A 13,247-nucleotide genomic window follows, 5' to 3' on the forward strand; every position below is an offset into this window, starting at 1 on the left:
TGGCAATTCAGAACTCCCTCAAACCACATACACTGGTTTAAATTCATAACTTGAGTCAAACCAACTGTTATATTCACAAAGCACCACAATGCACCGGATTTTATTTAATAGCGTACTTATTATTTAGGAGTCCCAAGAACGACTTGTATTATTAAACTGTTTATAATAAAAAAAGACCTGCCAATTACCAAGTCAACATATGATAATATGTTCTGATAATAAATAACTGTATTATAATTATAACGAAAAGTGTCTTATTCCTGGTCGCAAATGTCTGTATTTAAAAATGCGGCATGTGTCTGAATAAAAACTCAGACTTGGTAACACTGCCTTCCACGTAGATAATTAGCCGCCGACTAATTATTTACACCCGCATTCCAACCAAATCCCGCATTCTGCACAAGTATTGGCCAACAGGCTAGACAAGCGATTCGCTGATTGGCCGGTGACGTGACTAATATCTGGCGTTGATTGGCTGGGGACGTGACCTTTTACCTACGGAATATTATTTCAAAATGAACTAAGAATATGTATAAAATAAAACAATATAGACGTTTTTTTTTTATTTATAAGGAATTAACTCAAATTTTTTTTTTATTTTTTCCAGAGACTGTTCGTAAATGCTCATATTTGCTATGAATGTTTATAAACATGCTACGAACGATTTCCTACCCGTCTAATTGAATAGCTGTATTGCCGGCAACCAATCGCATTCAAAAGGAGGCGGGATTATACAGAATGTGGGTGTGAGAACGCACGGACGTCAACACGGCGGGGACCTGCGTGTGCACCGGGTACGGGGAGCTGATGTGGCACTTTGTGTTGTGTGCTGACTGTAAACTTGACCCAGAATCGATGCTGGATTGTTTGGGGGAGTCTGGGTATGTAAGAATGTATGATATGTATAAATATAAAAATGTGTGTGTAAAGCGCTAGCGTTGTTATCAGTAAACTGATGCAGGAGTGGACCTTATTGTGGAGTTTGTAAGAGAAGCATGTGGCAGGTTCTGTCACGATGTTCTGTAGGCACATGTCTGATGGACTTTCTGAACTCCTGCATCATCATCATTATCACCACGCTTATTCACAAGCACAAACTTATTCATTAGAGCTGGGTCTTTAGCAGACATTCCATGTTGTATGAACTGGTAGTTAATTAGCTTTTTAGCTAAGCGATATTTCTAAGCTAACATTATCCAGATAGACTAGTCTGGTGTAAGAGCTGACTGCTCAAAGCTCGCTGTGCAGTGTATGAGTTAGAAGGATGCTGTAAACAGACTAATATTGGAGACAAAATCTGGATCAATACACAAGCTTCATCTTTACTTCCGCATGGTAGCTAAGAGGAAATGACGTGTGTGTGTGTGCGCATGTGCGTGCGTGCGTGTGTGTGCGCGCGCGCGCGCGCCAGGGGCACAGTGCTGTAGTATTGCTGGAGCTGTCGGAGTAAACGTGGTGTATGAGTGTATTTATATCATCTCCCAAAGAAGTGGAATGTTGCTTTTTACATCCTTTTGCAGCCTTCCTGGACTAAAGCACAAAATTGCATCAGTGGAATAAGAAGAAACCAGAGAAGAGATTAAATAAATATTTCAGAGGGGATATTATACATTGTGTGTGTGTGTGTGTGTGTGTGTGTGTGTGTGTGTGTGTGTGTGTGTGTTTGTTTGATGAAGATGGAATTTTTTTCAGTTTCCAGAAAAGTTAATAATTTTACTTGTGTGTAAATTAACTATGAAAAAAAAGTGACAGTTCTGACACATGCTTAGGGACTTTGGTGTTAGTCGGGTGGTGCTGTGCAGTTCTTGTGAGAAGTAAACAGATTTCTGATGCTGAAAGCACTTATTAGTAAAGAAAACAAAGACATGAGCTTCTTTGCTTACTCAGTGTTTAACAGTGATGATATTATAAAAGTTTTGTTTTATAAAAATCCAGTGTAGAATGAGTGGAGACCACAAAACTGAAATCTGAGGGGCAAAAAGCAAAGATGATGTATGATACTTTGGTGCTGAATTATGGCAGAGTCTCAGCTCAGCTGGTTGGAGCACTGGTATAATACTGAAAGTTGACCCTTTGGAAGCTGATGTGTAGAGGTAAGAACAATCATGCAGTGTTTATTGTCCCTGGTGCCACCAGCTACAACTAATTGAATGGTATTGTGGTTAATGTACAGAAGTGTTAACCACAGTTAAAATAGGCAAACACAATGATAAACAAGATTTGAAGAAAAAAAAAACAATAATTTACTTAATTGCTAAAAATAAAATAATCACCGAAGACCACAAGTTACTTATTTAGCTTGATAGTCATCTAAATAAGTTAATTTAGGGATAGTTAATTTAGGGAGATACATTTTTCTTCTATTTGGTTAATGTAAAATAGATTTATACAGTATTAATTTAGATGTAGTGGCTGAGAAAAACATTGGCCTGTCCCACTTTTGGTCCAATCACAAAGGTACAGAAGGAAACTTCAGGGACACATCTTGAGTTAATTGTAATGCATTGTTCTATTGCTGGAAAGTTAGGGTTTTTTTTAATGGTCCCATCACTGAAAGAACTGATTTTTCAAATTGAGAACTTATTTTACAAGTGTTTAACTGAAACGGTAAGAAAAAAAAATATTGAATGACCCAAAAAGAAAAACGTTCCCCATAAGTGACCTATTTCAAGCATTTTTTTTTTTCTCCTTCTCTGTGTACATTGTATGTTGTCCATCGCAGTCACACACACACACACACACGCACGCCTGATGTACTTAGTGAAACCTCTTTTTAAAAACATTTGAACAAATTTAAAGTATGTATTTAAATACCTGAACACAAATTTAAGAGGGTTTAATGGTGAAAACAGAGAATTTGATCTCAGTGCTAATGCTTGTTGTGCTTGCTGTTTGCTTTTTCAGTGTATAGAACAATCATGTTACTGCAGAGGCTGTCCCTGTGCTTCCGGCTCTCTGTGGGCCCAAAAACTACCCGGAACTTCACAAGAGCTGTATCTTCGGGGAAAAGTGAGTTTGAAAAACAACATTTCAACCAACCTTTAAATCAAAACTGAATTCGTTCTGAATTCAAAACGTTCTGAATTCTAGGCTGTCAGCACTGATGTGGCAGCTTCAACATAAGCTAGCATAACATAATTTAGACCATGCTGCAGAGTTATTATTAAAGTAACAATATTTGATCTAGCAGACAATACGCACACCTCGTGTTTTCAACTTTGACACCTTTTTAATGAGTAGTAATAATCACGGTTTTTCTGTCTGCAAAATTGAGTCCTAAGAATCTGACAGCTGACAGGTCTTAAATGAATTTAAGACCTGATTGTGATGATGGTGTATAAAGGTGCAGTGGACCGTTAACACTTGCAGAAGGACCAGTTTACAATCATAGCTTTTACATATTTAAACATTTATGCCAGTGTCTGCCTGTCTCATTCCACCCACAGCATGCCAGCAGCTGTCTCTACATATTTGTCATTAATGTTGATGTACATGTTTCTCTTCATCCGATGCCACCGCCTGCTTTCTAACACATCGTTTGCATTTCCCCGCATGTGCATGCTATTTTTTCTTGCTGCCCTTTCCTTGGGTCTCCCCCAACACACATTTGTACCTCCCCATCTGTCATTCACTGAAGTAATGTACTTCTTTTTTTTTACAGTGCCGCTGGCTCGTGCCCATGGTAAGTCGTTTGCACACCGTGGCGAATTGCGACAGGCCAAACGGATCGTGGTGAAACTCGGCAGCGCTGTCGTAACTCGTGGCGATGAATGCGGCCTTGCACTCGGAAGGCTTGCCTCTATTGTAGAACAGGTAAAAGAGTTCAGACTTGATTTTTTTTTTTATTTTATTGCATGTTATTCTACAAACATTAAAGGCAACTCACTGTGCAATAGAATTACACATCTGTACATGAATAGAACTTGTGGATGTTGTATACCATGCAAAAATGTATTTTTATTGTTTTGTGGTCTTTTAAGGTGGCAGTGCTTCAAAACCAGGGCAGAGAAATGATGATTGTCACCAGTGGAGCTGTAGCCTTTGGGAAACAGAGACTGAGGCATGAGATTCTTCTCTCTCAGAGCGTCAGACAAGCTCTTCATTCAGGACAGAATCAGCTTAAAGACATGGTGAGCACAACCATATTAACCCATTTATTCACATCACGTTGCTTTAAAAAGTTGAATGAATTGTAATCGTTGATGTGCTGTAGTGTTAACATTGGCTGACCAGATCTGTGCTTTTATCTGCAGGCTCTGCCTGTGCTGGAGGCAAGGGCATGTGCTGCTGCAGGACAGAGTGGACTGATGGCACTGTATGAGGCTATGTTCACTCAGTACAGCACCTGCACAGCACAGGTATGTTTATATATACCCACACACACGCGCGCGCACGCACACACAAAAAAGGTTACAAATATTTAATAATAATATTCGCTAAATTGTCTGGCTTCAGGTATGTAAACATATACTGTAATTTAAACTTCAGCAGAAAAACAGGTAAATAATTTTAATGGACAGTGGCAGGGCATTTCCTGTTTGGGCAAAATGTTTTAAATATCTTATGTATGTAAAAATGTAACATTTATTTATTTATTTATTTATTTAAATTCAGCTGTATCTTTTGAGAATTTTTTTTTTTACATAAATACAAATGTTATTTCATTTTGTAAAAAAAAATAATCATTTTGAAAATGAAAATCTTTTTTGGGTTTTACAAATACACATTTCAGCATTATCACTAATCTGTGTGCAATCGCAAATTGCAATATTGACCACGATTATTACACACAATACTGTGTGTGTGTGTGTGTGTGTGTGTGTGTACACATACATACATACATAGTGTATACACACACAGTGGGGGAAATAATTATTTGATCCCCTGCTGATTTAGTAAATTTACCCCCTTACAAAGAAATGTACAGTCTAGAATTTTTATTGTAGGTTTATTTTAACAGAGAGAGAAAGAACATCAAATAAATCCAGAATAAAAAAAAAATTATATAAAATTAATAAAATTTAATTAATTAATAAAAATTAATTTGTATTTCATCGAGTAAAATAAGTATTTACCTACCAACCAGCAAGAATTCTGACCACCGCACACCCAAATTAGTCCCGTACCTTTAGTAAGGAGCTCCTAATACCAACTCATTATGTGTATAAAAGACACAGAATCAACCTCTTCCATTCAAACCGCTCCACCACCGTGGTCAAGACCAAAAAACTGTCAAAGGACATCAGGGACAAGATGTAGACCTGCACAAAGCTGGAATGGGCTACAAGACCATCAGCAAAAAGCTTGGTGAGAAAAAGACCACTGTTGGTGTGATAATTCGAAATAAATTTAATACAAGGTAAGTCAGTCACCCTTTGCTCTGGTGCTTCATACAAAATCTCACCTCATGGGGTAAGGATGAATCTGAGAAAGGTGAGGGATCAGCCCAGAATTACACAGGAGGAGCTTCTTAATGATCTCAAAAAAGCTGAGACCACATTCACCAAGAAAACTATTGGTAACACACCAGGATCTCTCTGCTCAAGAATGCACATGAACAGGTCCATCTGAAGTTTGCCAATAAACACCTGATTAATGCAGAGAAGGCTTGGGAGAATGTGATGAGATGAGACCAAAATTAAACTCTTTGGCATGAACTCGACTCGCCATATTTAAAAGCAGTGAAATGCAGAATATAACCCCAAGAACACCATCCCCACTGTCAAACATGGAGGGGGAAACATTCTGCTTTGTGGCTGTTTCCCTGCTAAGGGTACAGGAAGACTTCACCACACGAACAGTGCCATACACTGCAAAATGTTGGATGAGAACCCTCTTGCCTCAGCCAGAACACTGAAAATGGGTCGTGGATGGTCTTCCAGCGTGACAATGACCCAAACGTTATGGCCAAGGCAACATTCTGATGGTCTTGTGCAGGTCTACAAACTTATCTTTGATGTCCTTTTAACACCTCTTTGGATTTTCCCATTGTGGTGGAGAGGTTTGAATGGAAGAGGTTGATTCTGTGACTGGTGTCTTTCACTGTATACACATAATGAGTTGATATTAGTAGGATTTTCCAAAAGGGACAGGACTAATTTGGGTCAGAGAGAGTCAGAAATCTTGCTTTTTTTGGTATAGGATCAAATACTTATTTCAATAATTTATAACCTTTGTTTTTTTGTTCTGATTCTTTTTGTATTCTGTCTCTCTCTGTGTAAAATAAACCCACCATAAAATGTATAGACTGTGCATTACTTTGTAAGAGGTAAATTTACAAAATCAGCAGGGGAACAAATAATTACTTCCCCCCCCACTGTATATATGATGCAGAGTCTACTCAAATGTATATGGAATCTATTTGACTTTAATTTGTACATAAATAAATAAACAAATGTGGTTGTTTATGATTTTACGTATTTCTCGTATATTAAGTGCTCTTTTTACCTTTCCAGATCTTGGTTACAAACTTGGACTTTCACGATGACCAGAAGAGACGAAATCTGAACAGCACGCTGCACGAGCTTCTACGTATGAACATCGTGCCCATAATCAACACTAATGATGCAGTGGTGCCTCCCCCAGAGCCTAACAGTGACCTGCAGGGGGTAAATGTGGGTATAGAGCTTAGAAGGCCTTGCAGGGGGATGAAGGGCTATCAGAATCCCCTGAATCCCCCCACTAGCCTTTGAGAGGTGAATGCTGAGCAAGCGCTGTTAACACATGCATGCTGTGTACAAGAGGCTTGGAAAAACAGAAGCTTATTAAATGACATGAACACAGCTTGATTTTCCTCTTATTTCTTGCACTTTCATGGAAGGATGCTAACTAATGTCTCTATTTCCCTTCTTGTACTGGTTTATGTACTCTGCATTTATGTTTATATTCAATCATATAGTGTTTATATTAATTTACTATAGTCCTGTTGGAGAATATCATGGTTAACCTGCCTATTGCTCAAATGCATTTTAAGCATGCAAATCCATTTTGAAAACTTTCTGGTGCATTTGTTAGTATCCAGTGAGTTTATAATGTTAGTGTAGTTTGTCTCATCCTTTAGACAGTCATATTCTCTCTTTCATTACATCACAGGTCATCAGCATCAAGGACAATGACAGTCTGGCAGCACGGCTTGCAGTGGAGATGAGAGCAGATCTCCTAATTGCGCTCTCTGATGTACAAGGTAAGAAATGAATACTGTATTGCAATACATGACTTTTTCAGAAGAATGTAGTGTGATCAACTTTCGTTTAACTTTCTGAGCAATAAGCCAAAATAGCTTTTCAAACTAAGGGACAGAGGAAAAACATAGAGGTCCAGTGACAAAATAAAGGAAGCGTTTTTATGTTGTCAAACATTTTTTAGCTTTTGAGCTAGGACTGGTGGAAATGCAGTTTAAAAATATCCCAAGCATGAAGTCTTTTTTCTAATCTTGCTATTTTTACAGGTCTTTATGACAGCCCTCCTGGATCTGATGATGCTAAATTAATTGACACTTTCTACCCTGGGGACCAGCAGTCTATAACCTATGGTACCAAATCCAGGGTTGGCATCGGAGGAATGGAAGCTAAGGTTTGACTATAGCCTTTTAAAGTTCATTGCTGGTTTGAGACAGAGATACAGGTCAAATTTCAGCAATAAGATGTATTGACCACACTTGTCACAGGTGAAAGCTGCTCTATGGGCTCTTCAGGGGGGAACTTCTGTAGTCATCGCTAACGGCACTCACCCTAAAGTCACAGGCCATGTGATTACAGACATTGTAGAGGGCAAGAAAGTGGGCACCTTCTTTTCTGAAGTCAAGCCTGCTGGTATGTAAACATTTTAACATGTATACCTCTGGCTTCATCTGTAAGAGGGTGTTGTGGTGATTTTTCTACTTTCTGTTACCAATTCAACAGGGCCTACAGTGGAGCAGCAGACAGAAATGGCTCGTTCTGCAGGGAGGACGCTGGCGTCCCTTCTTCCAGAACAGGTATTGTAGCTTTCTTCCAGGATGCTATGTTAACTGTTTAGAGATTTGGTGGTTTTTAACCCTTTGGAGTAAGTTAAGGGGTCCCCTGGTGGTCTAGTGGAGTCATATGTAAGTTAATGAAAGGCAAGAGTAATGATGTCTCTTTTACATGTAATGTTACCTCTTTCAGAGGAGTGAGATCATTTATGCCATGGCTGACCTTCTGACTGAGAAGAGAGATGAAATTTTGTCAGCTAATAAAAAGGATATGGAAATTGCAATGAATTCAGGTACATTTGATTGTATCCGATATGGAATTAAAAAAAAATTGTTGTGGAATAAATAAATAAAACCATCTGCACATTCCTCAAATACTTTTTGTCAGTTTAAGACATGAATGAAACTGCAGCACTGCTGTTTGATCAATTGTGTTACTAGTGGATGAGTCACTTGAGTGTTGTTGATATTTTTACATTACAGGCCGAATGCCTCCTGCCATGATCAAGCGGCTGAGTTTGTCAACGTCTAAGCTGAGCAGTCTCGCCATCGGCCTGCGCCAGATCGCAGTGTCCTCTCAGGACAGTGTGGGACAAGTACTGCGCAGAACTCGTTTGGCCAACAACCTTGAGCTGGAGCAGATCACTGTGCCCATTGGTGTACTACTTGTCATCTTTGAATCGCGGCCAGACTGCCTGCCTCAGGTTTTACTCTTTTCTTATTCATATTTAAAAATGTGCATTAATGCGACCGTGTCATTTTATCATGTTCGATTATTGTCAATGCTTGTTATCTTGTGTATTGTCCATTTGGTTTAAAAATGTGTTTTTCTCCACAAAGGTGTCTGCCTTAGCTATTGCTAGCGGAAATGCTTTACTGCTGAAGGGAGGAAAGGAGGCAGCAAATACCAACCGTGTTTTACATGAGCTAGCACAGGAAGCTTTATCCCTACATGCTGTCAAAGATGCAATTCAACTGGTAAGATTCCAGGAGATCTGTGACTTCATTTCTTAACTGAAGATGTGGCATCTTTATGTAATTTTACTGTGTAATTAAGGGGAGGATAAAGCAAAGCAGGGGGTTGTTGTATAACAGCCAAGTGGCTTAATGTTGCTGAGAATTATGCCATGACTAAATTATCTATCTATCGATCTCTATCTCTCTATCTATCGTAGGTAAGCACACGTGAGGAAGTGGAAGACTTGTGTCGGCTGGAGAAGATGATCGATCTAATAATTCCTCGCGGTTCGTCTCAGCTGGTCAGAGATATCCAGCGAGCTGCTAAAGGCATTCCCGTTCTGGGTCACAGTGAGGGCATCTGCCATGTGTATGTCGACCATGAGGCCAGCATTGATAAAGTCATACAAATCGGTAAACATCAGCACAAGAATTTTATGTACAATAATGATAAACATTTAGTAATTTTTGAGGTTTTTAAAACAATTAATTTGATTAGTACAATCTTTTCTTTTCATCCTGCAGTCAGAGATTCAAAATGTGATTACCCTGCAGCCTGCAATGCTATGGAAACATTGCTAGTTCACAGAGATGTGCTTCGGACCCCATTGTTTGATCAGATCATTGACTTGCTGAGAACAGAACAGGTACTTTTGAGCAGGCCATGAACACTTTTATTGTAGTTTCACTCTTTTAATATACTTGCAAATCCCATCAGTGTGCAATGTTCAGCATGTAGTCTGGTGTTTAGTTTTTCCCTGTTAAATGCTTGATGCACTAAATCCCTAATGAAATAATGCAATTACTGAAGATGAAGTAATTGTCATCAATGCAGATTTACCTATCTATACTGTCTATCCGGGAAAGAAAACTTTTGGAAACAATGTTCTGGGTGAACACACTGTAGAGTGTAAAACATACTGTACAAATAAGGAAATACAAAAACTAGTTTTTGAAGGTTATAGATGTCTCCTTCTCCTCTTTGATTCATGCACATTTACATGGTAGTAGCACTGGCTATGGAAAAGGGTGCAATCTGCTGATACCCTAAATTCTTATTGAATAGAGATGTGCTCAGTTTGTCATTGTTTTAGCCAGTGTAAACCAGCCTTCAAATAAATGTTATTTCTTATAATGCTGATCTCTTCTTTAATAACTTGCCCTGTCCAGGTGAAGATACATGCTGGCCCTAAATTTGCATCATACCTGACCTTCAGCCCATCTGAGGTAAAGTCGCTGCGTACTGAGTATGGAGACCTGGAGTGCTGCATAGAGGTGGTAGACAGCATGTATGAGGCAGTGGATCACATTCATAAATATGGCAGCTCCCACACAGATGTGATCATCACTGAGAATGGTAAAGTTCTTGCTCTCTCTAGTCTGTCTGGCAATTCTTTTTTTATTTTTTATTTTGTAGGACAAATAATGATCCAAATAAATCTACTAATAAAATAAAACTACTATTTGTATGACACTAGTGCCATCTTGTGGCAATGAAGGTATTAAAACTTTAAAATGGGTTACTACTGTAACTTGTGTAAAAGTAACATTTAAATTACACTAACAGTAAAATTGTGGCTTTTTTTTTGTAGAGGATACAGCAGAGCAGTTCTTGCAGTTGGTGGACAGTGCATGCGTGTTTTGGAATGCCAGTTCACGGTTTGCTGACGGATATCGCTTTGGTCTTGGTAAGACTAGTGGTCATTTGACTTGGCTATAAAATTCTTTTGCAAATCAGTTTGTTTTGAGTTGGTTAAATGAAAGCACAGTCTATATTAATGCCGTATAAATGTAATGCAACATTACACATTGCAACATAAACATTTAAAATATGCAGACGGACACATTCTTATCTAATTTAACAAATAGGGCAATGTTTTAACAACACGCAGCACATTTTTACAGATCCTTCTCTCTCTTTTGTAGGTGCAGAGGTTGGGATCAGCACTGCTCGTATTCATGCTCGTGGACCCGTAGGCCTGGAGGGGCTTCTCACCACTAAATGGGTTCTTCGTGGTGATGGGCACACAGCTGCTGACTTTTCTGAGCAAGGCAGTATGAAGTTCTTGCATGAGAATCTGCCTGTTGCACAGCCAAAAACAGGACATAGATCCTCCAGCTAGAGCCAGTTGCAAATAAATCACTTTTTTTTAAATACGCAGCATTTATCCTATCTGGTTTCTGGGAAATTATAATCTGGAAATATTGCAAGAAATAATAAAGTTTGGAAGATTTAAAAGCTAATATTTTAATATTTGAAAAGTTATTGTAATGTTCCAGTCCTGTTGAATTTCCTTCTTCTCAAAAAGTTTGGTTGACTTTTCAAAACATCTTAGTTGTGTTAACTTTCATTTGGATTCTGTGGGAAACATATTGAAAGCATTAAAAGTACAGGACTGTTACTTAGCAGACAAAATTGTCTCTAGCTTCAGGTGGGTAACAAATGTAAAGTAAATAAAACACCAGTTGTTTTGCTGGCAAGTTCTTCTTATGGCTTACTTTTATCCTATAATAAGACGTATATTTTGATGAGTTTGTCTTTTTCATGATGACGGTGTCCCAATTTCCAGGGCATGAGGGCTCACTGAATGACTCAAATATAAAAAGTGTGCAAGTCATATTTTAGTGACTTCAGTTATACAATTTCAACCCAGCTAATCACATAATGGTGGTGTTACAGTGTTAACATGTTCGTCCGAAATCACGGTTTGAGGTCATATATTTTGGCGAGACAGTGCTCGTTACTTTAGTGCAGTACAGAAAGCAGAGACTTTGACAAGTGCGTTGAAAGCGTACTGGTGGTTAATGGTCTTCACACCCTTGTGTTTTGGCCTTCACTTTATCATTTATCTGATGCTTATGAGATTTAGCCTCCTGGCTGAGACAGGTAAATATTTCGGTATTTATCTACAAAACAATTTTCTGAAGCAGAATCATATTTTTTTCCATGTATGTATAAAAAAAAAAAGGAGCCTGTGAATCTCTGATTTGCAACCAAACAATTATGACTGTGGCTGTTATGTACTATGGGATGTCATCCTGTGTTTTTGCTTTGATCTGAAATCCAAATTGTTTTTATAGCACTGCCTTGAGTTACTCTTTCATGTTAGAATGATTGGACAAACTCTCAAGGATGTTTCTTTTCTTTTTAAAACCCAATTGCATTAGATCACATGCATGGTTTTGGGGTATTTTGGTGGTTTTTGTTTGTTTGTTTTTTAATGTAAACATTGCTCTGTTTCTCCCCTTATGATGATTAATGGTTAAAATAAAACCTTTTGACTTGCCAGTTATAAGTGGGCTTTAAAACAAACTCTAGACTCCAACTGAAAGTGAAGAATAAAAGATTGACTTAGCAGTGACTGCCATTTCCTGCTTACTGTGCTGCACTGTTAGCAAGTGTGTCTACTGTTGTGTTTAGTGTTGTTTATCTTCTTTAAAACATTACACCCCTTTCACATAAAGTAGCTGCTTGTTGGTGTTTAATGTTAAGCAGTGAATGATGAACATGTTTAGTAATTTGAATATCTGAATTGTACATGAAAATTTTTGCATAATAGCTTTCCTCTAAGATTTAGTAGTTCTAGACTTGTGTTCCAATTTCACATACAATTTAAACTTGCACACCTATGTACAAACCCGATTCTAAAAAAAAAGTTAGGACATACAAATTGTAAATAAAAAAGGAATGCAATAATTTACAAATCTCATAAACTTATATTTTATTCACAATAGAATATAGATAAAATATAAAATGTTGAAAGTGAGACTTTTTGAAATGTCTTGCCAAATATTGGCTCATTTTGGATATCATGAGAGCTACAAAAAGGTTGGGACAGGTAGCAATAAGAGGCCGGAAAAGTTAAATGTACATATAAGGAACAGCTTGGAGGACTTATTAGGTCAATTGGCAACATGATTGGGTATAAAAAGAGCGTCTCAGAGTGGCAGTGTCTTTTAGAAGTCAAGATGGGCACAGGATCACCAATTCCCCCAATGCTGTGGCAAAAAAATAGTGGAGCAATATCAGAAAGGAGTTTCTCAGAGAAAAATTGCAAAGAGTTTGAAGTTATTATCATCTACAGTGCATAATATCATCCAAAAAATCAGAAATTCTTGAACAATCTCTGTGCGTAAGGGTCAAGGCTGGAAAACCATACCGGATGCCCGTGATCTTCGTGCCCTTAGACGGCACTGCATCACATACAGGAATGCTACTCTAATAGCAATCACAACATGGGCTCAGAAATACTTCCAGAAAACATTATCGGTGAACACAATCCACCGTGCTATTTGCTGTTTTCTCTGGGCCAAGGCTAATTTAAAATTGACTGTGGCA

At 38.2% G+C, this 13,247-nt stretch overlaps 1 protein-coding gene across 1 annotated transcript; it reads left to right on the forward strand.

The window, feature by feature from the left end:
• Positions 1 to 725: 725 nt before the first annotated feature.
• Positions 726 to 12,270, forward strand: aldh18a1 (aldehyde dehydrogenase 18 family, member A1). The gene is made up of 18 exons (XM_083555951.1): positions 726 to 881; positions 2,905 to 3,009; positions 3,662 to 3,813; positions 3,981 to 4,130; positions 4,254 to 4,358; positions 6,456 to 6,614; positions 7,093 to 7,183; positions 7,448 to 7,572; positions 7,667 to 7,811; positions 7,902 to 7,975; positions 8,145 to 8,244; positions 8,435 to 8,655; positions 8,792 to 8,929; positions 9,127 to 9,322; positions 9,434 to 9,555; positions 10,079 to 10,265; positions 10,501 to 10,596; positions 10,835 to 12,270. The coding sequence occupies exons 2-18, from the start codon at positions 2,919 to 2,921 to the stop codon at positions 11,029 to 11,031; spliced, it is 2,349 nt and encodes a 782-aa protein (XP_083412077.1). The 5' UTR covers positions 726 to 881; positions 2,905 to 2,918; the 3' UTR covers positions 11,032 to 12,270.
• Positions 12,271 to 13,247: the final 977 nt, after the last annotated feature.

The sequence above is a fragment of the Silurus aristotelis genome (assembly GCF_946808225.1).
Source record: "Silurus aristotelis genome assembly, chromosome: 12".
Taxonomy (NCBI): Eukaryota; Metazoa; Chordata; class Actinopteri; order Siluriformes; family Siluridae; genus Silurus; species Silurus aristotelis.

What these genes read in the sequence shown, in the direction of transcription:
- aldh18a1 (XM_083555951.1), top strand. Translation starts at nt 2,919, where the DNA reads ATGTTACTGCAGAGGCTGTCCCTGTGCTTCCGGCTCTCTGTGGGCCCA. An exon ending in GTGACCTGCAGGGGGTAAAT is followed by an intron (nt 6,615 to 7,092) that starts GTGGGTATAGAG and finishes ATTACATCACAG; the next exon opens with GTCATCAGCATCAAGGACAA. An exon ending in TGATAAAGTCATACAAATCG is followed by an intron (nt 9,323 to 9,433) that starts GTAAACATCAGC and finishes TTCATCCTGCAG; the next exon opens with TCAGAGATTCAAAATGTGAT.